Consider the following 26691-nt stretch of genomic DNA (forward strand, 5'->3'; position numbering starts at 1 on the left):
CTGAATACAGGGAGTGAATAAATAAATGAAGACAATAGAATAGACCTTTTTGGGTCTGGGTTTCCTAGTCTTACAAGTGGCATCTACCTGAGACTTTGGATCATGGTTCATGGTGGAGAAGTTCTACGTGTGTTACTAGAGACAGATATGTCGTAAAGATAGGGAAGGATAGATGGATCTGGAGAGAGTTGGATTGTGGTGGTTAATATTTCCAAAAAGATGAACTTGAGGATTTAGAGTATCACCCATTGAATTGATCACCCTATATAAAATAGTGTATTCTTGTCTCTACATCCCATTATCCTGCATTGTTTTCTTTTATGTTTTTAATTCTTGTCTGAGGATATGTTTATTGACTTTATTTTTTTTTTTATCCTCACCTGAGGATATTTTTTCATTTTTCGTACAGATAGAGTGGGAGGGAGAGAGAGAGAGAAACATCGACGTGAAGGGACGCATCGAGTGGCTGCCACCCGCACGACCAGCCAGGGCTGGGGACAAACTGCAACCGAAGTACGTGCCCTTAGCGGGAACCGAACCCGGGTCTCCGGACCGCAGGCCGATGCTCTAACCGCTGAGCCAAACTGGCCAGGGCTGTTTATTGACTTTAAAGAGAGAGAGAGAAACAATGATGTGAGAGTGAAACATCGATTGGAATTCAATTGGGAATTGAACCCACAACCTGGGCATACGCCCCAACCGAGAATCAAACCTGTGACCCTTTGGTTAATGGGACAACACTCCATTCAACTGAGTCACACTGGCCAGGGCACCCTGCATTGTTTTTTTAACAGTATTATTACCACCTGACTTATATGTTTATTGTCTTCAAGAAAGGATCTTGTCTCCACCAACCCCTTTTTAAAAAATGTCTATATCTTCAGTACTCAGAATCATTCCTGGTACATATTAGATGCTCAATTTTATTTATTTATTTATTTATTTATTTTTAATTTTTATTGTTGAATGTATTATAGATGTTCCTCATTTTCCCCCCATTGTCCCCCTCCTCCCCTTTCCTGCCCCCTCCTGCCTTTTCCCACACTGTTGCCTGTGTCCATTGGTTATGCACATAAGTTCTTTGTTTATTTCTTCCCATCCCCCAGCCCCCTTCTCTTGAGGTTTGCCAGTCTAGCAACCAATTAGTTCTTCTTACTCCCTTCACCTTTTCCACCCATTTCCCCAACCCCCCCCTCCCATCTGGCAACCAACAAAATGTTCTCTATATCTACGAGAATGTTTCTGTTCTGCCTGTTCATTTTGTTTGTAGATTCAATTATTGATAGATATGTGTATTCATTGCCATTTTGTTTGTCATATTTTTTATCTTTTTCTTCAAAAAGACCCTTCAACATTTCATATAATAATGGTTTGGTGGTGATGAACTCCTTTAACTTTTTCTTGTCTGGGAAAGTCTTTACATGGCCATTGATTCTAAATAACAGCTTTGCAGGATAGAGTAATCTTGGTTGTAGGTTCTTGCTTTTCATCACTCTGAATATTTCTTGCCACTCCCTTCTGGCCTGCAATGTTTCTCTTGAGAAATCAGCTCACAGTCTTATGGAAACTCCCCTGTAGGTAACTAACTGCTTTTCTCTTGCTGCTTTTAAGATTCTCTATCTTGAACCTTTTGCATTTTGATGATAATGTGTCTTGGTGTGGGCCTCTTGGGGTTCATCTTGTTTGGGACTCTCTGTGCTTCCTGGACTTGTATGTCTGTTTCCTTCACCAAATTAGGGAAGTTTTCTGCCATTATTATTTCAAATAGGTTTTCGATGTCTTGTTCTCTCTCTTCTCCTTCTGGCACCCCCAAGAAGCGAATGTTGGCACGCTTGAAGTTGTCCTAGAGGCTCCTTACACTATCCTCATTTTTTTGGATTCTTTTTTCTTTTTGCTACTCTTATTGGGTGTGTTTTGCTTTCTTATATTCCAAATCAATGGTTTGCTTCTTGGCTTTACCTTCTCTACTACTAAATCTGTGTAAATTATTCTTTCTTTCAGTTAATGCCTCCTTCATTTCTGACTGTGCATCCTTTATTTCTGACTGGTCCTTTTTTATGCTCTTGTGGCCCTCACTGAGTTCATTGAGCATCCTTATAAGCAGTATTTTGAACTCAGCATTATCTTATCTCCATTTCGCTTAGTTCTTTTTCTGGAGATTTTTTCTGTTCTTTCATTTGGTACCTGTTTCTTTGTTTCCTCATTTTGGCTGCCTCCCTGTGTTTGTTTCTATGTATTACTTAACGAGAGGTATGGGGCTCACTGAGTCCAGATGCTGCTTGTTTGAAAGAATTTAGGAAAACCGGAAGCAGGATCCAAGACAGGCCAGTCCTATGGTTAAGCAGTTGGCAACAGCTTGGGTGGGCCTGAAAGTTGGGTGGGGCGGGGCCTCAGGGAATCACCAGGGTGAGGCTACCAGTGTGAGCCAGGTTGCTGGAGTCCCAGATACCACCGCTGTCTGCTGCCCCAGGGAAGGGCTCACCAAAGGAACAAAGGCCTCTGACAGCATATTTGTCCTAGAGAAAGTCCCCTCTCCAGCCCTCTCTCCAGTGCCAAACAGCTCAGTTCTTCCCTGTATGTCTCTGGCGCCCCTCGAGCTGCCTCTCCAAGCTTAGAGGGAGAGAGTCCGAGTAAGATTGGGCGCGGGCCCTTTAAGAGGAGCTGCCTGAGCCTCAGTTCCCGCTGGTTTTTTTAGCCAGAAGTTATGGGGACTTCTCTTCCTGGCACTGGAACCCTGAACGGGGTGCCTGGTGTGGGATGGGGACCCCTCAGTTCTCAGAGAGAACCTTCCCAGCTGAGGTATCCTCCTGATTTTTATCCACCACATGTGGGTGTGGGACCAGCCCCTCTGCCTCTGCCCCTCCTACCAGTCTCTATGTGGCTGCTTCTTTAATTCCGTAGTTGTAGGACTTCCATTCAGCTCAATTTCAGGCAGTTTTGAATGATGATTGTTCTGTAGTTTAGTTGTAACTTTGATTTGGTTGTGGGAGGGTGCGATACAGCGGTTACCTCCGCCGCCATCTTGACTGGAAGTCCTCTCCACCTTCTTTTTTTTTTTTTTTTTTTTTTTTTTTAATGAATCCATAAATGAAATGACACGAAGCTGACATGACATGGAAACTTAAGTATACAAAACATTGTAAGTTGCCTGGTATTTCAGAGTTGATATAAACGAGAGATCTAAAAAGTGTATTTACCTTTCCAGTGTCTAAATCTCTATGGTTCTTTGCAGAAGACAAGCTCCAGTTGCTGCTGTGTTTGCAGGGAGCCCACAGTTAATGGGAGCGATTAAATTATGCACTGGATGGATGGTAACAAGCTTGCCTTTTTATAATGATGATGATCTTCTGAAGAGAAATGAAAATGTAAGGCATTTTAGATTCTACATTTGGATCTTTAACGTCACTCTTTATTTTAGTATAGTTTTGTAGTGATGCACATGTTCCTGATTAGCTGGGAAAGCCAAACAATTTTAAAAGGGTTAATTACCATTTGTTTCTAAAAAGCTGTATAATACACTTAACCAAGAGGAGAGCCAAAGTTAAAATATTAAACATTTTATGAATAGTATAGATATGTTTGTTGGAGAAACATTTAATTTTTCACTAAGTTTCAAGGAAACTTATGTGTAATATTTCACAAAGAAACATAATTTGGAAAATATCACTGTTCTCAATCAAATTATAGAAGGAAAGCTGTCAATTAATGTCTTGATATACTTTGTATTTCCAAGCTAAAAGTGTATTACACTGTGGCTGTTACACTTAGAATAACATTAGAAGGATATCTAGTTACTTAATGTTCAGAGACTGTATTATATTGAATGTTGGTATGGATTTAAATGGTAACTTTGTATCTGGAGACAATGACTGACTAAACCTGAGTTCCAAATATTCTGTTTTTCAATTTGAGAGAACTTTTTTTTTTTTTTTTTTATCCTCACCCGAGGACATTTTTTGTTCAGATAGAGAGGGAGGGAGAGAGAGGAAGAGAGAGAGTGAGAAACATCGACGTGAAAGGGACACATCGAGTGGCTGCCACCCGCACGACCAACCAGGGCCGGGGACAAACTGCAACCGAGGTACGTGCCCTTAGCGGGAACCGAACCCAGGTCTCTCGGGACCGCAGGCCGACGCTCTAACCGCTGAGCCAAACCGGCCAGGGCGAGAGAACTTTATATAGGTTTTTTAAAGTATACTATAAACTACGGAGGACATATAGCAACATAGGAGTTAGACTATAATATGAGATTAGACTCTACGAATGCAGACTTTAGAATTAGAGTATCTGAACTCAAATGCTACCTCTGCCACATATTGCTTTGTTACCTTGAGCAAGTTTTTTCTTTTTGGGGGGGTGGCTTTCCACAGTGCCTTTTTTTTCCCCTTAATTGAGGCATAATATTAGTTTCAGGTATATAAATTAATGATTTGATATTTGTGTATATTACAAAATGATCACAAGAGATCTAAACAATCTGTCACCATACATAGCTACAAACATTTTTTCCTTGTGATGAGAATTTGTAAGATATATTTTCTTAGCAACTTTCAAATATGTAAAACAGTGTTATTAACTATAGTCACCATTCTGTACATTACATCCTCATGCGTTACTTATTTTATAACTGGAATTTGTACCTTTTGACTCCCTTTACCCATTTGCCCATCAACCACTTTCTGTTCTCTATGTTTGTGTGTGTTTTGTTTGTTTGTTTGTTTGTTTTAGATTCCACATATAAATGAAATCATATGGCATTTGTCTTTCTCTGATTTATTTCACTTAGCATAATGCCCTCAAGGTCTATCTATGTTGTCGCAAATGGCAAGATTTTATTCTTTTTTGTGTGTGTGTGGCTGATTAATAATACCACATTTTCTTTACCTGTTTATCTATTGATTGACATTTAGGTTGTTTCCATGTCTTGGCAATTGTAAATAAAGCTGTAATGTACATGGGGGTGCATGTATCTTTTTGAATTAGTGTTTCTGTTTTCTTCAAATAAATACTCAGAAGTGAAATTTCTGGGTTATATGGTAGTTCTATTTTTAATTTTGTAAAGAATTTCCATGCCATTTTTCATAATGGCTGCACCAATTTACAATCCCACCAACAATGCATGAGTGTTCCCATTTCTCTATTTCCTCACCAACACGTTACTCTTTTTTTGATGATAGCCCTTCTGGCAGGTGTGAGGTGATATCACATTGTGGTTTTAATATGCTTTTCCCTGATGATTAGTGATGTTGAGCATCTTTTCATGTACCTTTTGGCCATCTGTATGTCTCTTTTGGAAAAATATCTATTCAGACCCTTGCTCATTTTTTAATCAAGTTGTTTTTTGTTCCTGTTGAGTTGAATGAGTTTTTTTTATCCTCACCCAAGGACATTTTTCCATTTTTTATTCAGATAGAGTGGGAGGGAGAGAAGAAGAGAGAGAGAGAAACATCCATGTGAAAGGGACACATAGAGTGGCTGCCACCCACACGACCCAACCAGGGCCGGGGACAAACTGCAACCGAAGTACACGCCCTTAGCGGGAATCAAACCCAGTCTCTCTGGACTGCAGGCCAATGCTCTAACCGCTGAGCTAAACCACTCAGGGCTGAATGAGTTCTTTATATATTTTGGATATTAACTAGTGGTCATATGATTTGCAAATATTCTCTCATTCAATGAAGTGTCTTTTTGTTTTGTTGATAGTTTCCTTTATTCTGCAGAAGCTTTTTGGTCTGATGTAGTCCCATTTATTTATTTTTGCTTTTGTTTCCCTTGCCTTCAGAGTCAGATCCAAAAAAACATGGCCAAGAACAAAGTCAAGGATCTTACCATCTATGTTTTCTTACAGGAACTTTATGGTTTTAGGCCTTATATTCAAGTTTTTAACCCATTTTGAATTCTTTTTTGTGTATGGTGTAAGATAGTGGGCATTTTATTCTTTTGCATGTGGCTATCCTGTTTTCTCCACACCATTTATTGAAAAGATTGTCCTTTCCCTGTTGTATATTCTTTTTTCTTTCATTGACAAAAGGTAGGCTATGTTTATTTAGGTCACAAGAAGTTGGCTCACTCAGTGTGACTCAAACCACAAGAAGCCATTCTATTTTACTCCATTCTGAATCCTAGAGTTGGGGCCAGAATAGAAGGAGTGCTGCCTGGGGCCCATTTGCAGGTTTACAGAATTCTCATCTGTGACTGTGTGAGATTGGCCAGGTAGATCACCATCAGCAAGTCATTGATGTTGCTGTTGAACATGGTCTAAAAGTCATTGGGAACTATCTTGAGTACTTGGTTAACCAGACTCATTAAGAAGTGGCCCACAGTATTGTCAGCTGACACCTTTCCAGACAGTTTATCTTCTGCATACAGCAACACTGTGCTTAGGGCATCCTGGATATGAGCTGATGACCCTGATACTCACTGAGAGTCACTTGAGAGTCTGAATACCTTGGTTGGGGCTCAAACAAGTCTTTATGATCAGGTCAACTCCAATGTGTTCAGTGTCATAATACATATATTTCACTGTCAGAGGTATGAACATGACCCCCATGGTCCTCCCAGGGACACCCCTTAAAGTGCTGACATGTGACCATTCTGGAGGCACAGTGAGATGAATGGGGTTGGGGGCTTCCCAACTGTTGTAGTCATGGATCAGCACAGAGTTCTCTGTGATGTCATGGCCTGTAGCTTTCCAGCCCAGGATGAGCTCATTTGGAGACTTTCCTGTACAGTTCATACATGTTCTTAGCAAATTCCATGTCAACAGCCACCTCATCTTCTGACTCATTGTGTGGCATTGAAAAGCAATTGGTGATGCCCGGTCAATGTGGCTCAGTGATTGAGCATTGACCCATGTACCAAGAGGTCACTGGTTTGATTCCCAGTCCGAGCACATGCCCAGGTTGTGGGCCAGATCCCCAGTGCAGGGCATGCAGGAGGCGGCCAGTTGATATTCTCTCTCATCAATGTTCTCTCTCATCGATGTTTCCTTTCCATTTCTCTGTTCCTCTTCCTTCCCCTCTCTCTAAAATCAATAAAGAAAAAAAATATTTAAAATAAAAGAAAAGCAACTGGTGACTTCCATTGTGTGATTGTCACCGTCCCTATAACTTAGGCAGCGCCTTCATTATCTCACTTGTGGCTATCCACAATGGAGGCCAAAATGACCAGGTGCAGCCAGACCACAGGGCTGCTGGGAAAGGAGATGGTAGAATAGGATCAGCCTGCCATTGCACTGGTGCTGGTGCTGAGGCCAGAGTCTGGGCCAGAGCTTCGGTCTTCAGTCGTAGCCACTGTTGTCACTGTGTCTGGGGATGAGGCTGGAGCTGGAATTGGAACTGGAACTGGCACTGAAGCTGAGGTTGAGCCGGATCTGGGTCTGAGATGGGTGCTGCAGCGGGGGCTAGAATGGTGGGAGGACTTGCCTAGACTGCCAGCCTGGCTATCTTGTCGAGAGAGTCCCTTTATATATTCTTGACTCCTTTGTGGTAAATTGGTTGCCCGTATATGTGTGGGTTTATTTCTGGGCTCTTTATTCTGTTCCATTGATCTGTGTGTCTGTTTTTCCACTATCAGACTGAGTTGATTACTATTGCTTAATAGTATACTTTGAAATCAGGGAGCATGATAGCTTCAATTTTGTTGTTCTTTCTCAAGATTATTTTGGCTATTCTTTTGAGGTTTCATACAAATTTTAGGATTATTTCTTTTAGTTCTGTGAAAAATGCCATTGGAATCTTGATTGGGATTGCATTGAATCTGCTTTGGGTAGTATGGACATTTTAACAGTATTAATTCTTGCAATCCCTGAGTATGGAATATCTTTTCATTTATTTGTGTCTTCAGTTTCTGTAATTTTGAGCAAGTTTCTGAATTGGAAACAATAGTTCTCACCTCGTAGTTGTGAAAACTAAATGAGATATGCACTTTGCCTGATATGCATATAGTAAAATATAAATGTTAGCTATTCATTATGTTATCATCATGTACTATTAGAGTGTGATTATATGTGGGCATACACGTATACATATAAACATGCAGAATACATACAAAATAAAAGCAGTAGCAGTCATTCTGCCTACAAAAATCTAAGTCTTATAAAGGATACTCTCTTGATCTGGCTTTCAAAGGGTGAGTAGAAACTTCTTTGGAAAAAGAATACATATAATTTAAGTCTGAAAAAGTAACATGAGCCATGAAATTTTTATGATCATGAAACTAGAAAATAGAGGATAAATTCTGAAGGACCTGGAGTGTCATATTGAAGAATTTAGACTTACCCTTGAAGCTTTTGGGAGTTATCAAAAACTTTTATTAAGCCTGGGAATTGAATGCTTAGATCTGTTTTAGAGAGTTCATTATGTTCATAGCAGAGAAAACAGATTAAAGCATGGGAAAGGTCAGAGATGGGGAGGTCAACCTAAGAGTAATTTACCTGAGAGACAACAGCTGCCTTTCATTAGTATTGGCTGCACTTCAAAATTGTATTGATGCTTAGACAGAATATATACAGTATATTCCTGAACTTTATTTTTTATGGATTTAAATCAGCCAATTCTGACATGGCTGTGTGTGTGTGTGTGTGTGTGTGTGTGTTGGTTGGTCTTTTTCCTAATATAGAATTTCAGAATTTCTTATAGTTAGGTCAGGTTTTAATGAGATGATAATTAAATTTAAAAATTTTGGAGTTTAAGCTTTATGTGACTTGTCTATGAGAATAGGAGCCATGTTTTTTGTTTTTTTTCCAAACCTTTGTCTTTCTCTTTGGTGTCTAGTACGTAGCAAATACTGAATAAATTGGTTGTTAAACTAAAATTCAAACCAAACTCCATAAATGAGAGACCATATCATTTTAATTAGACACTATTTATAATTCATAACATGTGATAGATTTTTGTATGATCTCCTATGCCAGTGATTCTCAAACTTGAGACAATCATGCCCCTAGGGGACATTTGGCAATGTCTGGAGACATTATTTAATAAGGGCAGATTTGATCCCCTGTCAAGGCATATACAAGAATCAACCAATGAATGCATAAATAAGTGAAACACAACTCTCTCTCTCCCCCTCCCTCCCTTTCCCTTTTCTTCTTCTCTCTCTAAAATCAATTTTTTAGAAAAATTGTAATGAAAAATGCCACAGAATCAAGACTTGAGTTTTAAGCATCCTTGACTCATTCAGTATTTTGTGATAATGGTCAAATTATTTTTAACATTGCTGACTTTATTTCATATATAGAATGAATATAAAATACTCTGATACATGGTAATATAAAAGATTAAAGGAACTATTACAGCTCAATAATAAAAAGGTGAATTAATTTTTAAATGGGCAAAGGCCATTTGCACCAACAGGGATGAATCTTGAATGCATTATGTTAAGTGAAATAAGTCAGAAAAAGACAAATATTATATGATATATCTTATATATTGAATTTTTAAAAGCCGAATTCATAGAAACATGGAGTGGTGCTTACCAGGGTCTGGAGGGTGGGAATTGGGAGATGTTGGTCAAAGGATACAAACTTCCAGTTATGGGATGAATAAGTTCTGGGGATCTAATGTACAAAATGACAGTTACAGGTTTTTTTTTTATCCTCACCCAAGGATGTTTTTTGATATTTTGTTCAGATAGAGTGGGAGGGAGAGAGAGAGAGAGAAACATCAATGTGAAAGGGACACATCGAGTGGTTGCCATCCACACGATCCAACCAGGGCCGGGGACAAACTGCAACCGAGGTATGTGTCCTTAGTGGGAACCGAACCCAGGTCTCTTTGGTCCACAGGCTGATGCTTTAACCGCTGAGCCAAACCGGCCAGGGTGACAATTATAGTTATTAATGCTATATTATATACTTGAAATTTGCTAAGGGAATACATCTTAAATGTTCATACCACAAAGAAGAAATGGTAATTATGTGACATGATGGAGGTGCTAGCTAACATTATGGTGGTGATCATTTTACCATATTTATTTTTTATTATCTTTTTTTATTCTCACTCGAGGACATTTTTGCATTTATTTTCAGATAGAGCAGGAGGGAGAAAGGGAGGAAGAGAGAGAGAGAGAAACATCCATGTGAGAGAGACACATCGACTGGTTGCAACACCCAAACGACCCCAACTGGGGCCGAGGACAAACTGCAACGGAGGTACATGCCCTTAGCATGTTATTTTTTTATTTTTATTTTTTTATCCTCACCCGAGGACATTTTTCCATTTTTTACTCAGATAGAGCAGGAAGGAGAGAGAGGAAGAGAGAGAAACATCGATGTGAAAGGGACACATCGAGTGGCCGCCACCCACACGACCCAACCAGGGCTGGGGACAAACTGCAGCCAAGGTACGTGCCCTTAGCGAGAACCGAACCCGGGTCTCTGTGGTCCGCAGGCTGACGCTCTAACCGCTGAGCCAAACCGGCCAGGGCCCCTTAGCATGTTATATCTCAATAAAGCTAGGGGGAAAATAAGCAAAAGACTTAAATGTAGCCCTGGCTGGGTAGCTCAGTTGGATAGAGTGTTGTCTCTATCTGCCAAGGTTGTTGCAGGTTCGATCTAGTCAGGGCACATACAACAATCAACCAGTGAGTACATAAATACGTAGAACAACAGATCATTGTTTCTCTCCCCCTTCTCTCTCTCCCTACCTCCCTTCCTCCCTTTCTGTCTCTCCAAAATCAATAAATTAAAAATTAAAAATATAAAAAAGACTTGAGTGTACATTTCTCCAAAGAAGATATACAAATGGCTAATTGCATGTGAGTACTTTTATAAGCTTCATTAGGGCAGGAATCAAGTCTTAGTGAATATCTTTATTTTCCACAGATAGTACTCAATATTAAGAACATAGTAGAGAAGAAAGAACATAGTAGATGCTTAATGTATAGTTTTTATTAACCAAAGTTTTAAATGTCTTTAAAAATAATTGTTTTAATTATATTCTTTCAGATCTATCAAATCTATTCAAAGCGATCTGCTGAGGATATTTATAAAATACTGACATCTTACAAAGCTAATTACCTAATTATAGAGGATGCTATCTGCAATGAGGTGGGAACCATGAGAGGCTGCAGGGTTAAAGATTTATTAGACATTGCAAATGGCCATGTAAGTAACCATTTGGAAAATGAAATCCTTTTGAGAAAAATGATTGTATTTAAGCTTGTAATCTTCAAAATTTATTATTGGTATTTAACTAAGAATATAATGAAAAATTGTATGACAGTGGGCAGAACTTACTAAAAGTAATTTGAAGTATTCTTTCAATGTATAAAAGAAAAGTTGGATATTTTTGGAAAAGAAAATGTTTTTACCAATATATGGATTTCTTTTTCATTGCCTATACTTACGCATGTTCAACATTTATAATCCAAAGATGGCCAGGGATGTAAAGTACAGCCTAGGTAATAAAGTCAGTAGTATTGTAGTAACAATGTATGTATAGTGCCATGTGGGTACTGGAAATATCAGGGGGAACACTTTGTAAAGTATATGATTATCTAATCACTATGCTGTATACCTGGAACTAATATAAAATAATACTGAAAAAAAGAAATGAGTATTTAAAAAAAGATGGAATAATTTGATTTGAATGATGATTTTATTTTAACTCATAATAATCTATTTCCTTTTTTTTTGCTATTGTTGTAAATCCTCACCCGAGGATATTTTTCCATTGATTATTAGATAGAATGGAAAGGAGGGAGGGAGGGAGAGAGAAAGAAACATTGATGGTAAGAGACACATTGATTGGTTGCCTCCTGCATGCACCCTGACTAGAGCCAGGGATTGAACCTGCAACCCAGATACATGCCCTTGACAGGTAACTGAACTGGAGACCCTTTGGTACACAGGCTGACATTTTAGTTTTTGTTTTTTTAATGATAACTTGGAGTGAGCAAGATGCTTTTATTTATTAATTTTTGTTAATTCTTACTTGAGAATATTTTTCCATTGATTTTTAGATAGAGTAGAAGGGAGGGAGAGAGAGAGAGAAACATTTATGTGAGACACATCATTGATTGGTTGCTGCCTGCACAACCCTGACAGGGCCAGGGATAGAACCTGCAACCCAGGTACATGCCCCTGACTGGGTATTGAACCTGCGACCCTTCAGTCCAAGGGCTTATGCTATATCTGACTGCTGAGCCAAACCAGCCAGGGCTAACTCATAAAAATCTAAAGAGCAGCTTGTTGCAATATTATATTATGTTGAGAAATTTCTTTTTTTTATTAATTTATTCTTGTTACAGATGTTTCTCCTTTTCCTCCCCATTGACTCCCTCTCCCCTCCCAGCCCGTCCCCAGCTTTGTTGTCCATGTCCGTCGGTTATGAACACATGCATATAAGTTCTGTGGTTTATCCTTTCCCTCCCCCCCACCACCACCCCTCCTGAGGAATGTCAGTCTGTACCCTACTTCTATGTCTCTGGGTCTGTTTTGTTCATCAATTTGTTTAGTTCATTAGACTCCAGAAATAAGTGAGATCATGTGATATTTGTCTTTTTCTGCTTGGCTTGTTTTGCTTAGGATACTTTCCAGGTTCCTCCATGTCATCTCAAAGGATAAGAGATCTTTCTTTCTTACAGTTGCATAGTACTCCATTGTGTACATGCACCACAGCTTTTTTATCTATTTGTCTACTGATGGACACTTGGGCTGTTCCCAGATCTTAGCTATTGTAAATAGTGCTGCTATGAACATAAGGGTACATATATTCTTTCTGATTGATGTTTCAGGCTTCTTAGGGTGTATTCCTAGAAGTGGGATCACTGGGTCAAATGGCAGTTCAATTTTTAATTTTTTGAGGTAACACCATAGTGTTTTCCATAGTGGCTGCACCAGTCTGCATTCCCACCAGCAGTGTACTGGAGTTCCCTTTTCTCCACACCCTCACCAACACTTGTTGTTTGATGATTTGTTGATGGCGGCCGAGAAATTTCTTATAATTTGATGCATATGTAGAAAAATTGCTTACTAAATTATCACAGTTCTTACACTGAGTCCCTGTTATCCACAAAAACTAGTGTATTCTAAGCCACTTTAGTTTTTAGGACTTAGCTGTATCTTAATTTTTCATTGATTTCAGCTATTTTACCAAACTGTCTTACCTCTCAGCCTTCAAAGAAGAGTGTCAGGGGATTGTGTTGTCTGGCAGGGGTACCTTTACTCCTGGGAAAGTTGAGGTTGGGGGACCTTAGGAAAAGTTTATTAGGTCATTCTAACTTGGAGTGCATATTCTATTTAGGTTGCAGCCAAGATTTTTTCTGTCCCTTCCTAAATAATTAGTTCTTTGTATTATCATCCCAAACCAATTTGGAGGTAAGAAATTAGTTTTTATGATTTTCACCTTTCTCTTTCTTCATGACCCCTTAAACTTACAATATAAACTTATTCTGTTTTCTGCTGCATGTATTTTGAATTTTCTCTATTGGTACTTGGTATCTGTGGTCTTTGGCTTAATTGGTGACAAAATGGAATTTCATTAAACAGCACAGTTATTCAGGAATTACTGCTGTATTGCTATCTGGAGCCTTTTTATTCTTTTGGCTACCTTTTTGCCCCATTTAGAAGATCAGGTTACTTTCATACAATGCTTGGCACGGACTTAAAGCTAATCTATCCTAGCTGAGACGGTGTGACTCAGTGGATTGAGCATCTCCAGTGAATTGAGAGAAGTCCCAGTTTGATTCCTGGTCAAGGCACATGCCCTGGTTGCAGGCTCGATCCCCAGTAGGAGGCATGCAGGAGGCAGCGAATCGATGTTTCTCTCTCACATCCATGTTTTTATCTCTCCCTTCCTCTCTCTCAAAAACCAACAAAAACATATTTTTTTAAAAGCCAATCTATCCTTTTACTTTTAAAGTTGGCTCTCTGACATCTTTTGTAGGCATTAGAATAACATTTAGTGTTTTATTACAGAAAATCCTTCATCCCTGGCCGGTTTGGCTCAGCGGTTAGAGCGTAGGCCCACGGTTGGCTCAGCAATTAGAGCTTAGGCCCATGGATCAGAGTCCCGAGTTTGGTTCCTGCTAAGGGCATGTACCTTGGTTGCAGTTTGTCCCTGGCCCCGTTTGGGGTTGTGTGGGTGGCAACCAGTCGATGCGCCTCTCTCACTTCGATGTCCCCCCCCTCCCCCCGCTCTATCTGAAGATAAATGCAAAAAATGTCCTTGGGTGAGGATAAAAAAAATATATATAGCCTTGGCTGATGTCGTTCAGTGGTTAGAGTGTTATCCTGTGCACCAAAAGGTGGCATGTTTGATTCCCCATCAGGGCACATAACCAGGTTTCCACCTGATCCCTAGTCAGGGTGCATGTGGGAGGCAGCCAATTGATGTTTCTCTCTCTCCCTTACTCTCTCTAAAATCAATTTTTTAAAAAATACAGAATTAGGCAAAAGTAGGTTTATGGTTGTGAGTACACAAAACAGTTTACTCTTGTATTATTATTATTATATTTTCTATATGAACAACTGTAAACCTACTTTTGCCCCACCCCCATATGTTCATTTTTCAGCCATGATAAAGTTTTTCAGAGGAATAATAATGGCCTATGGAAACATAGCCCTCTGAATTTTAGGATTAAATCTTTTAAAAATTGGAAACACTTTATACTGGTTTCTCAGTCTCAATGGGAAGCTCAAAAGTTTAGTATACATGATAACTCTTATGAAGAGGCATCTGGTTACTAAACACTATGAGATGTTTGCTGGACAATGTGAGATAGTCGATGTTTAGCATAATATATTTCCATATAAATATAGACATTTATATATTGATTTTATTTATCCTATAAGCTTAATAAGTTTTTTAATATTATGTTTCATATCTCTTGATAGGTGGTTTGTGAAGAGGGTGACAAGTTAACCTACTCAAAATATGGGCGATTTTGTCATGAGGTTAAAATTAACTATTCTCCCTATGTGAATTATTTCACTAGAGTGTATTGGAACAGATCTTACTTTGTATATAAAATCAACACTGTGATATCCTTTCAGTCTTGAAAATAGCAGAGCCTTCATTTCAAAGACTTATACCAACTGAAGTAAAATGTTGATTTTTCTTCTACCAATGTGGCATCTTTTTGGAAATCAGAATATGGACATTTCAAGTGTTGCTGCTGCTTTTCCCCTGCTGCCATTAACTGGACCCAGTGTTCTGTGGGGGAATAGAAGATTAAGCATTACTGGCCTTTGGTAAAATATTAAATCTTATCACTCTGCAATATTCTGGCCAAGTATTATTATTCTTGTTATATGGTCTTTAAAGATTTCACCTTCTAAACTATTATAAAAATTTCCTCATAAATCTTCATTTTATCATAATATTGATCTTGAATTTGAATATGTTCAAGGCCTGAGTATATTTCTCAAACATAACATTTAATATATACTTAATGTGATATAATTATAGAATAGAAGGAGAGAATTATTCTTACCCTCAAGGAAGTTTCTAAAGGTATTTTATGGTTTATAATAGAACTGAAATATTACTATAAAAAACTAACTCAAATGTTAGCTGAAAATATGTGGCATTTAAGTTAAAATGGAAGTAATATAAAGGAAAATTATTTTTAAGGATATATATAAAGATATATCCAGATTTTCCATGATACTGCTCTCATCATCTGTTGCGTATATAAGTGAGCACTTTCTTAGTAATATATAGTGCGTGATACTGCATTTTATTATTTCATGACCAGTGAGTGGTTAGCTTTTGTCATTTATGCTCAGAAATTTGATACAAATTTAGTCATGATAAAATAGTAACTCTTGTTACCTGTATATTTTTAAAACAGACATTTACAAGAATGTTGTTCAGGTTTTTAAAAAATATGGAAATGGGGTACATAATCTATTCACATGTTTTATACTGAAATATTAGGTAAAAAAATCTTTATCAGAATAAAAATATGTATAGTAAAGTGAGCGACAGTTTCTGGAGATACGTGCAAATGCTGTTAAACATACCTCTGCATACAGATATATTTATTATAAAACAAAAGTGCTATTACTTATGAAACTGATGCAGTCGTCAACATTAAGAACAAAATGACAATTATAAAGTTCGCAGCACAGTTCACAGTCTAAATAGTCTCTTCCTTTAAGTTAAATATTTTCATATTTTTTAATCATTTATTAAAAGAAAATCTAAAATGATTATTTGGCTAAGATGGGAAGCCTATTTAGTTTTATCTTATATCTCTATTTAGTAAACAGGTTTTCAAATTGTTCTCTTTTTGGAGTGCTATAAAAATTACAATTTTATTACTCTGCATTAGAAGGGAGCATCTTTCCATTATATTTATTTTCTGTAATATATTTTAAAAGTACAAAAGCACATTCATTCTCAGACTAGCTTTAGGATGCTTTGCTCTTTTGGAGCCTAAGACTTATTTTATGGCTGTGTCATATATCTGGTGCATTAGTCATATTGGTTCTCATTTCATGCTTTTATGTAATTTTTAACAACTATATTAAAATAGGTGTAAGCAGGGTATTCCAGGTTCTCTGTACGTCTTAATAGTGAGTCACTTATATTTAGCTTCAAACCTTATAAAAATATTACCATATTTAACCTAAGTATATAGAGCATGTAAAACGTGACTTAAAAGTCAGCTTACATATTTTGAAAGGGAAATAGAACAGCCTATTTTCTATATAGCATGAAATATATACTGAATTAGTGTGTTATGTGTTTTTTCTTTTTGACATATTAGTAAGTTGCTTTTGCTTCTGTCAACTTATTTCTTAAATATATTTGGAGAAACTTTTTTTCTTTATCCTCACTTGACGACATTTTTCCATTTATCTTTAAACAGATTAGGAGGGAGGGAGAGAGGAAGAGAGAGACAGAGAGAAATGTCGATGCGAGAGAGACACATCGACTGGTTGCCTCCTGCGCAACCCTGACCAGGGCCGGGGACAAACTGAAACCGAGGTATGTGTCCTTGGCCAGAATCACCGGGTCTCACTGGTCCTCGGGCTGACGCTCTAACCACTGAACAAAACTGGCCAGGGCTATTTGGAGAACCTTTTAATTGAATTTTCTAAATAATGAATTTTTCATTCAGTATCAGTTGAAAAGGAAAACGTGAGCTTCAATATAGAAATTATAATACTGGATATGAAAGATAAGCTTATTTGTTTCTATTTTAACTGTAGTTAAAACAATAGTACTGAAAACTTTGAGGAGCATTTAATTAATTTTCTTGTGGAGTAACAAATAATTAAGAATTCTGGAAGTAATTCTGTTTGGGTAACTTATAGTTGTCAGATTTGACAATATATAAGGGCAAAGTATGTGGTTTTAGTGTGGAAGGAATTTCTTGAAGAAATATAAAACATACTTTGCCCTTGCTGTTATAAAACCATTGAAATAAGTGCCTTAACTGCTTTATTTCAAAGTTTACTCCCCCCCACCAAAAAAAAAAATATTGTCCATTTCTTTCTTTTCCATAATAAATATTTGGTAACATTTTCCTCATTGTAAGCACAACCCGACTATTCTGTTTTCACTAACAGGCAAATCTTTGTTAAGGGCAGTGACAGGATTTCTAGCTTGCTAAATAAATTCATTTATTTAGCTCCCAAATGCCAAACTATCCAACAAATAACTTACTTGATAAGGTATGTATGTGATTATTGACTCTCTGCTGGTTAGATACTTTTGGTATCTGTATCTTGGTGCTTTTTGTTAGACTTTTAGGTTTTACAACCTAGGGAGTATGCATTGTACTTCAGAACTTTTTTTTTTTATTGTATATATAGGCAGCATGTTTTGTCAGGATGTTAACCCACATCGCCCAAAGCCTCTATGTGTGGCATTCTCCCACACAGCCCAGGTTGATTCAGGAAAAGCCGAAATGGAGGTCAAAGTGTGTTATAGTTAGGGCTGAAAAATATGCTTTAAAAAAGTATGAATTGCTTGAAGGTCACAGTGACTTAACTGTTTTCTATTTTTTGGCCCTTTCTATTTTGAACTGTTAAAATATTTTGATGCCTTTGTGGGTAAAACTAGTGCCTCTCTTTGTAAAATTGGTGGGATTTCTAAAAGCTGTATGTCAGTTGAAATTTTTTTTTTGGTAAGTTTATTTTAAATGCCTGAGTATTTAAAGAGCATGTGTTATGAATCATTCTGTATGTTGAATAACTACTTCCTGATTTACATCACAATATATTCTCTCTCTATTTGTCCAGTTTTTAAAATAAATGGTTTTTGCTATTTGCTAATAGTTTTAGATCCCGATATGTATTAAAATTATAGCTCTGAAAAAGTTGCAAGCAAAATTGAATAATTTCTCATTGAAATAGTAGCTCACTATTAAGTTTTTGAATGTGTTAACAGTTTAAATAAAATTAGATGTGAAAATTGCAGAGGAATATATTTGATTCAACTATGTTTCATCCATTAAGTTTTCTAAACATTAACCTTGTTTCTCATAATAAAAAAAAGAGCGTTTTAGAACAAGATTTGCTGAATTTAGCATAAAGGCATCTTTGAATCATTTCTGTTTATGAGTTTCTTAGAATTTGCAATATTTTAATCTTGACATATATAATCCTATGTGCAATTCCGTAAGAGATACACTGAACATCTGACCATTGTATTTAGTGGAATCATAGTATCAAAAGAAAATATGCATTCCAAACTTATAGTTTGAAGTATTTTCTAAAGAATCCTTTCATATTTTATGTTAATAGCTTTGTACAGCTGTTTAATATAACTGATTTTATGTATGTTGACTGCTGAATCATATCTATGACAATGAATATTTAGATTAAATGTGTTCCTCCTGTAACTAAGGTTATGTCTTTGCAAAAGAATAAAGGCTAATTTCAATAAATGTAAATCCTTTAAAAGAATTGGGGTTCCAGCTAGTTTACTTCACATTTTTGTAATGTGTACCTATTACGAAGAATAAAATGATTGCATGCTTATACTCCTTGTTGTTTTTCCATAATAAAATTCTTTTTAAAATTTTAGTTATTTTTTATTTATATTTAAACCTTTTTTGTTATATCTTTATTGAAATATGATTTACATATCATACAATTCACCCATTTAAAGTGTACAGTTCAACAATTTTTAGTATATTCACAGAGTTGTGCAGTTATCGCTTACACTCAATTTTAGAACATTTTTATCACCCTTAAAAGAAGCTATATACATTTTGACCGTCACCCACAACTACTCCATACTTGAACAATTCCTACTAATATACTTTCTGTCTATAGTTGCCTATTCAGAATAGGAACATTTCACATAAATGGAATCATGTATTTATATATGTATATTCCTTTGTGACTAGTTTCTTCCATATAGCACAATGTTTTCAAAGTTCATTCATGTTGCATGTATTTTTATTGCTAAATAATATAGCATTTTATGGATATGCCACATTTTGTTTATCCATCAGTCAACATTTGGATTGTTTCTACTTTTTTGGCTATCATATTGCAATAATGTTGCTATGAGCATTCGTGTATAATTTCTTGGGTGGACACATGTTTTCATTTTTCTTAGGTAGATGTCTAGGAGTAGATACTTGGGTCATATAACTGCAGTAACTATTTGGGAAACTTCCAGACTGGTTTTCAAAGTGACTATACCATTTTACAATCCCTCCAACAGGTATGAGGTTTCCAGTTTCTTCACATCCTCACCAACACTTGCTGTTTGTTATCTTCTTGATTATAGCCATCCTGGTGGGTATGAAGTGGTATATCATTGTGGTTTTAATCCACATTTCCATCATGACTAATGATGTTGAGCATCCTATTGTGTGCTTAATGGTCATTTGTATATCTTCTTTGGAGTAATGTTCTCTCACATTCTTTGCCCATTAAGTGGAGTTACTTCACTTCCTTGATAGTGTCCTTTGAAGCACAAGTGCTTTTTTTCCCCCCCTGCAACCGAAGGTATGCTTTTTATTGAATTGAGAGAAACGTTGATCAGTTGCCTCCCAAACACACCCAGACCTAGGATTGAACCTACAACCTAGGTGTGTGCCCTGACTGGGAAAGGAACCTGCCACCATTTGGTGTACAGGACAACACTCCATCTGAGCCACACCTGCCAGGGCTGAAGCACAAATGCTTTTAATTTAATAGCATTGTTACTCACATTTGATGTTACTGATAAAGCATTTTTTTACTATGATGTGTTTGAAGTAGATCTACTTGCATGTATCCTACTTGGAGTTTGTTGAACTTCTTGGTTGTATACCTTAAGAATTTTTTTTTTTTTTATCCTCACCCGAGGACATTTTTTGCATTTATCTTCAGATAGACTGGGAGGGAGAGAGGGGGGAAGAGAGAGAGAAACATCGATGCGAGAGACAGATTGACTGGTTGCCACTCACACGACCTCAACCGGGGCTGGGGACAAACTGCAACTGAGGTACGTGCCCTTAGCGGGAACCGAACCCGGGTCTCTCCAGACCGCAGGTGGAGGCTCTAACCGCTGAGCCAAACCGGCCAGGGCTACCTTAAGAATTTCTTAAAAATTAAACTTAGAGCCCTGGCCGGTTTGGCTCAGCGGTTAGAGTGTCGGCCTGCGGTGGAGAGACCCAGGTTTGGTTCCCGCTAAGGGCGCGTACCTTGGTTGCAGTTTGTCCTCGTGGTTGGGTTGTGTGGGTGGCGACCACTCGATGTGTCCCTTTCACGTCGATGTTTCTCTCTCTCTCTCCCCCTCCCACTCTATCTGAACAAAATATCGAAACATGTCCTCGGGTGAGAATAAAAAAAAAAAATCAAACTTAGAGTTCTTGTATTCTCATTGCATATATGTTGATGTGTTTAATGGTGGTGCACGTTTCTCTGAGGCTGTGTTCAAGTTTCTTTAATCTTTCCCCTCTTTGTTCTTTGGATTGAATTATCTCTATCTTCAAGTTTATTAGTTTTTTCTTCTGTCAGCTAAAATCTGTTGAGCCTTTCTGGTATATATTTTATTTCAGTTGTACTTTTCACCTAGAGAATTTCCATTTGGTTCTTTTTTAAAAAAATAATATTTACCTCTTTATTGATATTTTCTGTTTATAGCAACTCTGGATGTTGATTATCTGCCCTACCTTCCCACCTCCTGGAGCTTGTTATTATAGCTGGCTTATTTCTTTACTGTCTGGCTGGACTTATTTTAGTGATGTCTGCTTCTTCCACATTATGGAACCTTTGATGTTGGTCCTCAGATGGCACTCCCTTGAGCATGTACACAGTCACTCTGGGATGACAGTAGTTTTAGCAAGGCTCCTTACTGTCTCTCCTTGATCCTATGCAGCTGTTAAGCTCCACTAGTCATCAGCTGATTGCTCTGTTGTTTTCAACAATCCCCTGGGGTATAAATTACTCCACATCCTGATCCAGATAAATCGTGGCTTCTTTGAAGGGGGTACTGTTTAGGGTTAATGTTTGTGGTTTGTCCAAATGCCAGATGCATCAGCTGTCTCTTTCCCTGGTTCTCTTTGGTAAACTGGGTGGCTTTTGATTTAGCTTGTATCTATTTCAAAGCCAGCTTCCGTGTAATTGATTTCCACCAAAATTTGCTACTTTGAGTACTTGTAGACTTTAAGTTCCCTACACTCTGTTTCAAATAAAGCCTCTTACTTTGGAGCTCTCTGTTTTACATCCTGGTTCTCTTGTTAGGCAAAAATTACTGAGTAACAGCTCTGAGCTGGGAGTGGTAACAGAAATATGCAACTCTCTGAGTGACACTCCTACTTTGGGAGCAGACTTCTGGGTTGGGATGGTAGCTTCTCTGGTCTTCTTGATATGCCTCTTCTGGTTTGGAACCTTTGCCTTACAAATTAGCTAGGGTGAGTATGATCAGGGGCCCACTATTAGTTTGCCATGTCTGAAATAGAGCTTTTACCCTAAGAGCGGGGGCTGAGTGAAAGAAAGTAGCCAGCCCCTCACCACTTGTTCTCATTTGCTTGGAATTTAGCCTCTGCAGTACATGGCTGTGGTGATGAGAAATTCTGGTTACCTGCCCCTCCCAAGAAGATACTGTTGCTGTTGGCTGGGAGCTGAGGAGGAGAGGTAACCCTGTATTCGTGGCTATCCCCACCTGGACTGGAATTTCCATAATACTGAGCTGGGAAGGGAGAAGGGGAGAAGAAGGGAGTGGGTAGTGGTTCAAATGCCGCATTTGGTGCAGATTCTGGCTGTTCTCTTTATTTAAGATTTTTTAAATAACTAATTATGCACTTGCCATATATCCTTAGGTCAATTTTCAGAGCTTTTAAGTGACTGTTTTCTTTAAAATAATTATTATCGGTTAGACTTGTTCCACAGGGGGCTCCTTATGCAGCCATTTAAGGCTATTAACAAGAACAATTTAGCAGATCATTTACAGTAGTTACTAATCAGCTTTCTTTCTTGATAGTATCATTGGTAAGGAAATAGAATTAATAGTTATTGCTTACCTGAAAAATTGTGACTAGGCCTATTGAATGAGCAAATGGCTATTTGTCAGTCTGATAAACTAAATGTCTTAATAGAAATTTGAAAAACAGGCTCAAGTAATTGCCACAAATATTCAGTTATAATACTATTTAGTGGACTTCATTATCACAGTGACAAAGTACAATAAAATGAGGATAATGTTTACCCCATAAGGTAATTGGTGAGAAATAAATATTTGATTTTAAGTAAAACATTTTCAGTTCCTGCCACATAGCAAATGTTTTGTAAATGTAAGCTTTCATCATCTCAATATCAAGTTTTTATCCAGTTCCTGTTACATAGCAATGTCAGTAAGCACTTGCACAGCTCCTATACAGTATTTTTTTTTTTAATCATCATCCGAGGACATTTTTTTTTCCCATTTTTTGTACAGACAGAGTGGGAGGGAGAGAGAGGAAGAGAGAGAGAGGGAAACATCGATGTGAAAGGGACACATCGAGTGGCTGGCTGCCACCCGCACAACCAACCAGGGCTGGGGACAAACTGCAACCGAGGTACATGCCCTTAGCGGGAACCGAACCCGGGCCTCTCCGGACCGCAGGCGGACGCTCTAACCGCTGAGCCAAAGCGGCCAGGGCCTATACAGTATTTTTTATAAATTTATTTTTGTTGCAGATGTTTCTCCTTTTTTCCCCATTGACACCCTCCTCCCCATCCCCCCCACCCCATCCCCAGCTTTGTTGTCCATGTCCATCGTTTATGTGTACATGCATATAAGTTCTGTGGTTTATCTCTTCCCTCCTTCCCACTCTCCCTTTTCTGAGGGTTGTCAATCTGTACCCTACTTCCACATCTCTGGGTCTTCCCTGTTCCTCAGACTGTTATGTTCATTGTATTACAGAATTTTTTTTTAGTCCTCACCCGAGGATATTTTTCCATTGATTTTCAGATAGAGTGGAAGGGAGGGAGAGAGAAAGAGAGAGACATCAATGTGAGAGACACATTAATTGGCTGCCTCCTGCAGGACCCCAACCAAGCCCAGGAAACAAACTGCAACAGAGGTAAGCCCCCTTGACCGGAAATGAACCCGAGACTATTTGGTCCACCAGCGGACACTCTAACCACTGAGCCAAACCAGGGCTCCTATATGGTATTTTAAAAAAAATCATTAAGTATTGCATTAAGAATTCTGCAAGAGTTAATTAACCCTAAGTATTGGGAAATAAAATAAAATGAAAGTATAATGGACCAAGTAATTAGCAATATATGTTTTCATTATTCTAAGGACTTATAATTCTTACAAGCCAAAAAAAAAAAAAAAGTGAGACAACAATATATATATAATTAACGATTTTGAGATCCTTTTTTTTTTTTTTGGTACGTACTCCTAGCAGGAGCCGGATCCAGGACTCTCTGGTCCGTAGACCGATGCTCCAACCGCTGAGCCAAACCAGCCAGGGCTAAGATCCTTTCTTAAGTCCCTACTTAATGAGCATTAATATGAACAAATCTCAGTCACTTTATTAACTTTTATGATTAGATTTGAATTTTTAGTCATCTTTAATGATGAAATGCAAAGAATTTTTATGGTGGTACTCTTCTGGAGTGGAGAACCAACGGGAGAAACTATTTTACAGATGCTAACTTAATCCAGATGAAAGCAGAGAAACAAAGTGATGTTGTCAGTTTGTTCCAATGACAGACAAGTGGGGAATCCTCTAGTCAAGCACTTTCTTGCAAAGAGCAGAAGTTATGTTAATAAAAGTTGGGGAGAGAGGATTTTCACTGTAGGAAAAATTGTCAGGAGCCAAAACCTCTTAAGCAACCAGGGTCACTCATTTGCTACATGGTCCCTCAAGTAATTTCTGCATGTTATTGCATCTCCTCTGTTCTCTTAACAGATACCTTTGCCTGCTCAATTCCTACATCCTTATTTGGCTTGGCCCATTCAGAAATCTGAGTCATGGCATCTTTCGGGCTTCAACTCTTTTTTATTAATTGTCTGGATCTATTATTCTTTTGTTTGTTTGTTTGTTTGTTTTTTGTGGTACTGCCCCTAGCGGGAACCGAACCCCAGGACTCTTTGGTCCGCAGGCCTACGCTCAGCAGCTGAGCCAAACTGGCCAGGGCTGGATCTATTATTCTTATTTCACATTTCTGAGAGATACAATCTGGACCAGGTTGAGTTTTTGGACTAGGCCTTGGCCACATTGAATAACAATAAACACTTATTGAGCACTTTCCTTGTACTAGACACTATGCTATATGCTTTGACATAATTCTTTTATTAATCCTTTAACAACTCTGTAATTAGTGTTATCACTCCCGTTTTACAGTAAAGGTTATACAAGTGGTGTAACTGGGATTTAAAGCTCGATTTGCTCTCTTGGCTGGCTTCTGTCATTTACCCCGATTTATGGAAATGGGAGATCTAGAAGATGGGGATCTCTTTGGCAGATCTGGGCAGCAGCCTCAGCCAGAAGCGGCTCCAGATCATTCTGAGCTGCTCTAGCTTTGCCCCAGGAATCAGAAGCTAAGAGACCAGGCGGTAGCTGCGGCCGTGAGGGCTCAGTACGGCAGCTCTAGAGCCTCCACGCCGCTGTCTGAGAGCAGGCGGCACAGTAGCGCCGAGGCTGCTGCAGCAAGGCTGGGCACACCTTGGGAAGCGCCGGTGGCAGGTGGACTGCACTGAGACAGTTTCCGGAGGCGGTTCCCTTTGGGAGGCATACTGACTCCAATGAGTATCTAGAGGAGAACGCGTATCCAGAGGCGAACGCTGCTGGGCACTAACTAGTGTAAACGGAGTTGACAAAGTGAAGGGAAGCTCGCCCAGTCCCCTGCAGCCGGGCGGGGGCTAACAGCGGAGGAAGCGAACGGGAGAGGAGAGGGGGCGCGACCCGATGCCAATTGAGGGGAGCAGATTGGCTGCTGAGGATGGGCGGAGTCACCTCCTAGTCCTGGAGGCTCTGGGACCTGGGGTTCCTCGGCTGGCACTGCTCTGCCTGCTTCTGTCCCTGGATCGGGTTATTATTATTATTTTTTTTTGGACGTGCCCCTGGCGGGAACCGAACCCGGAATTTTCTGGTCCGCAGGCCAACACTCCAACCGCTGAACCAAACAGGCCAGGGCAGGATAGGGTTCTTTACATCTGGGCTTATTTACAGAGCCCGGGTCTCATCCAGGTGTCCTCGAAAGCTCGCGTGGTCCCCGCCCCTTCTTGCCGCCTCTGCTAGACCTTGTGAGGGCGTCACACCTAGGGCCCGGCCACAGCTGTTCATGGTGCCCCCAGACCCGAGCTTCTCTGGGAGCGGAGGCAGGTTTCATCTGCTCTGAGGCGACCCAGCAGCGGCGCCTGCGCAACTCGCGCAGGGTTCTGCGGAGGTGCGTCAAGGTGCAAGCGCTTCGTGGACACAGCACCGGCTGGGCAGCAGGACCTCTCCTCGAGTGGGGACCGGGGGACGCGGGGTGACAGCGCGTGGTCCCACCTCCGCGGCCGTTCCCCAGGCTGTGGCAGCACAGGCGCCGCCCCGGAAAGTGGAGGAAGTGGAGAGGGAGAGCCTCGGGGTTTGGCGACCGGAGGTGTCCTGGAGTCTTGTGGGTGATGCTCGCTCCGTTTCTTTGTGTGTCGTCCAGAGGCACTAACTTCGCACACGTTGGAAGGCGAATGGGAGTAGCCATAAATTTGGACACAGGTCCAGATACAAATGGGTAAAGGTCCCGGGTCTCAATCCCGTCTGGGCAGTCGGCAGCGCTAACTCTGCCCGAGGGGTTAGGGACCCTCGTTCTTGGGTGCGATCATTCATTCTCCTGGTAGAGTTAGTTGTTCTCTGACACGAACGCCCCAATAGATGTTGAGAACTGCAGGAGCGATGGAGAGTCGGAGGAGAAGAGGTCTTGATTTCCTTAAATTGGCATTCTTGAAGCATTCTAAGTGTGGGCATGTGGGAAAGGGTATTTGTTGCCTCTTGGCAGCCAGGATCCACCTGGTGAAGAGTTATTTCTAGGCACTCTGAAGGGAGAAAGCGGCAAACAGGGAGGAGACCAGCCCAAAGGTAGGTGAAAGCAAAGTGTAGCGGTGCAATGTGACCAGCGGCAGGTGGGAGGCGCTGCCCTCGCAGCTTTCGCCTCGCGGCCTGGTGCCAGGTCCCAGTCAGGCTTTGCAAGGCCTGAAGTTATACTATTTTGGAGAGCTTTCATTGCAGTATGCCCTTTTCTTTCAGGACAGCAGGAGGCAAATTCTACCTTGCCCACAGGCGAACAATAACTGTGCCAGCTCAGGGACTCTAATT

The 26691-nt window shown here is 39.4% G+C and overlaps 1 protein-coding gene and 1 pseudogene across 7 annotated transcripts in view; one reads left to right on the forward strand and one right to left on the reverse strand.

The window, feature by feature from the left end:
* Window positions 1–19655, forward strand: part of DPY19L4 (dpy-19 like 4) — a 76858-nt gene extending 57203 nt beyond the window's left edge. For 2 of the 7 annotated variants that reach the window (XM_036264036.1, XM_036264040.1), the window contains exons 17-19: window positions 3233–3365; window positions 10949–11107; window positions 14840–15272. In XM_036264036.1, coding sequence (XP_036119929.1) covers window positions 3233–3365; window positions 10949–11107; window positions 14840–15004 — 457 coding nt within the window. In that variant the 3' untranslated portion in view covers window positions 15005–15272. Of the gene's footprint in view, window positions 1–3232; window positions 3366–10948; window positions 11108–14839; window positions 15280–19634 lie in introns of those variants that run through there. The other 5 variants (XM_036264037.1, XM_036264042.1, XM_036264038.1 and 2 more) reach the window with 5 other exon arrangements.
* LOC118631834 lies at window positions 6175–9962 on the reverse strand (annotated as a pseudogene).
* Window positions 19656–26691: the final 7036 nt, after the last annotated feature.

The sequence above is a fragment of the Molossus molossus genome, unplaced genomic scaffold, assembly GCF_014108415.1.
Source record: "Molossus molossus isolate mMolMol1 unplaced genomic scaffold, mMolMol1.p scaffold_m16_p_16, whole genome shotgun sequence".
Lineage (NCBI taxonomy): Eukaryota > Metazoa > Chordata > Mammalia > Chiroptera > Molossidae > Molossus > Molossus molossus.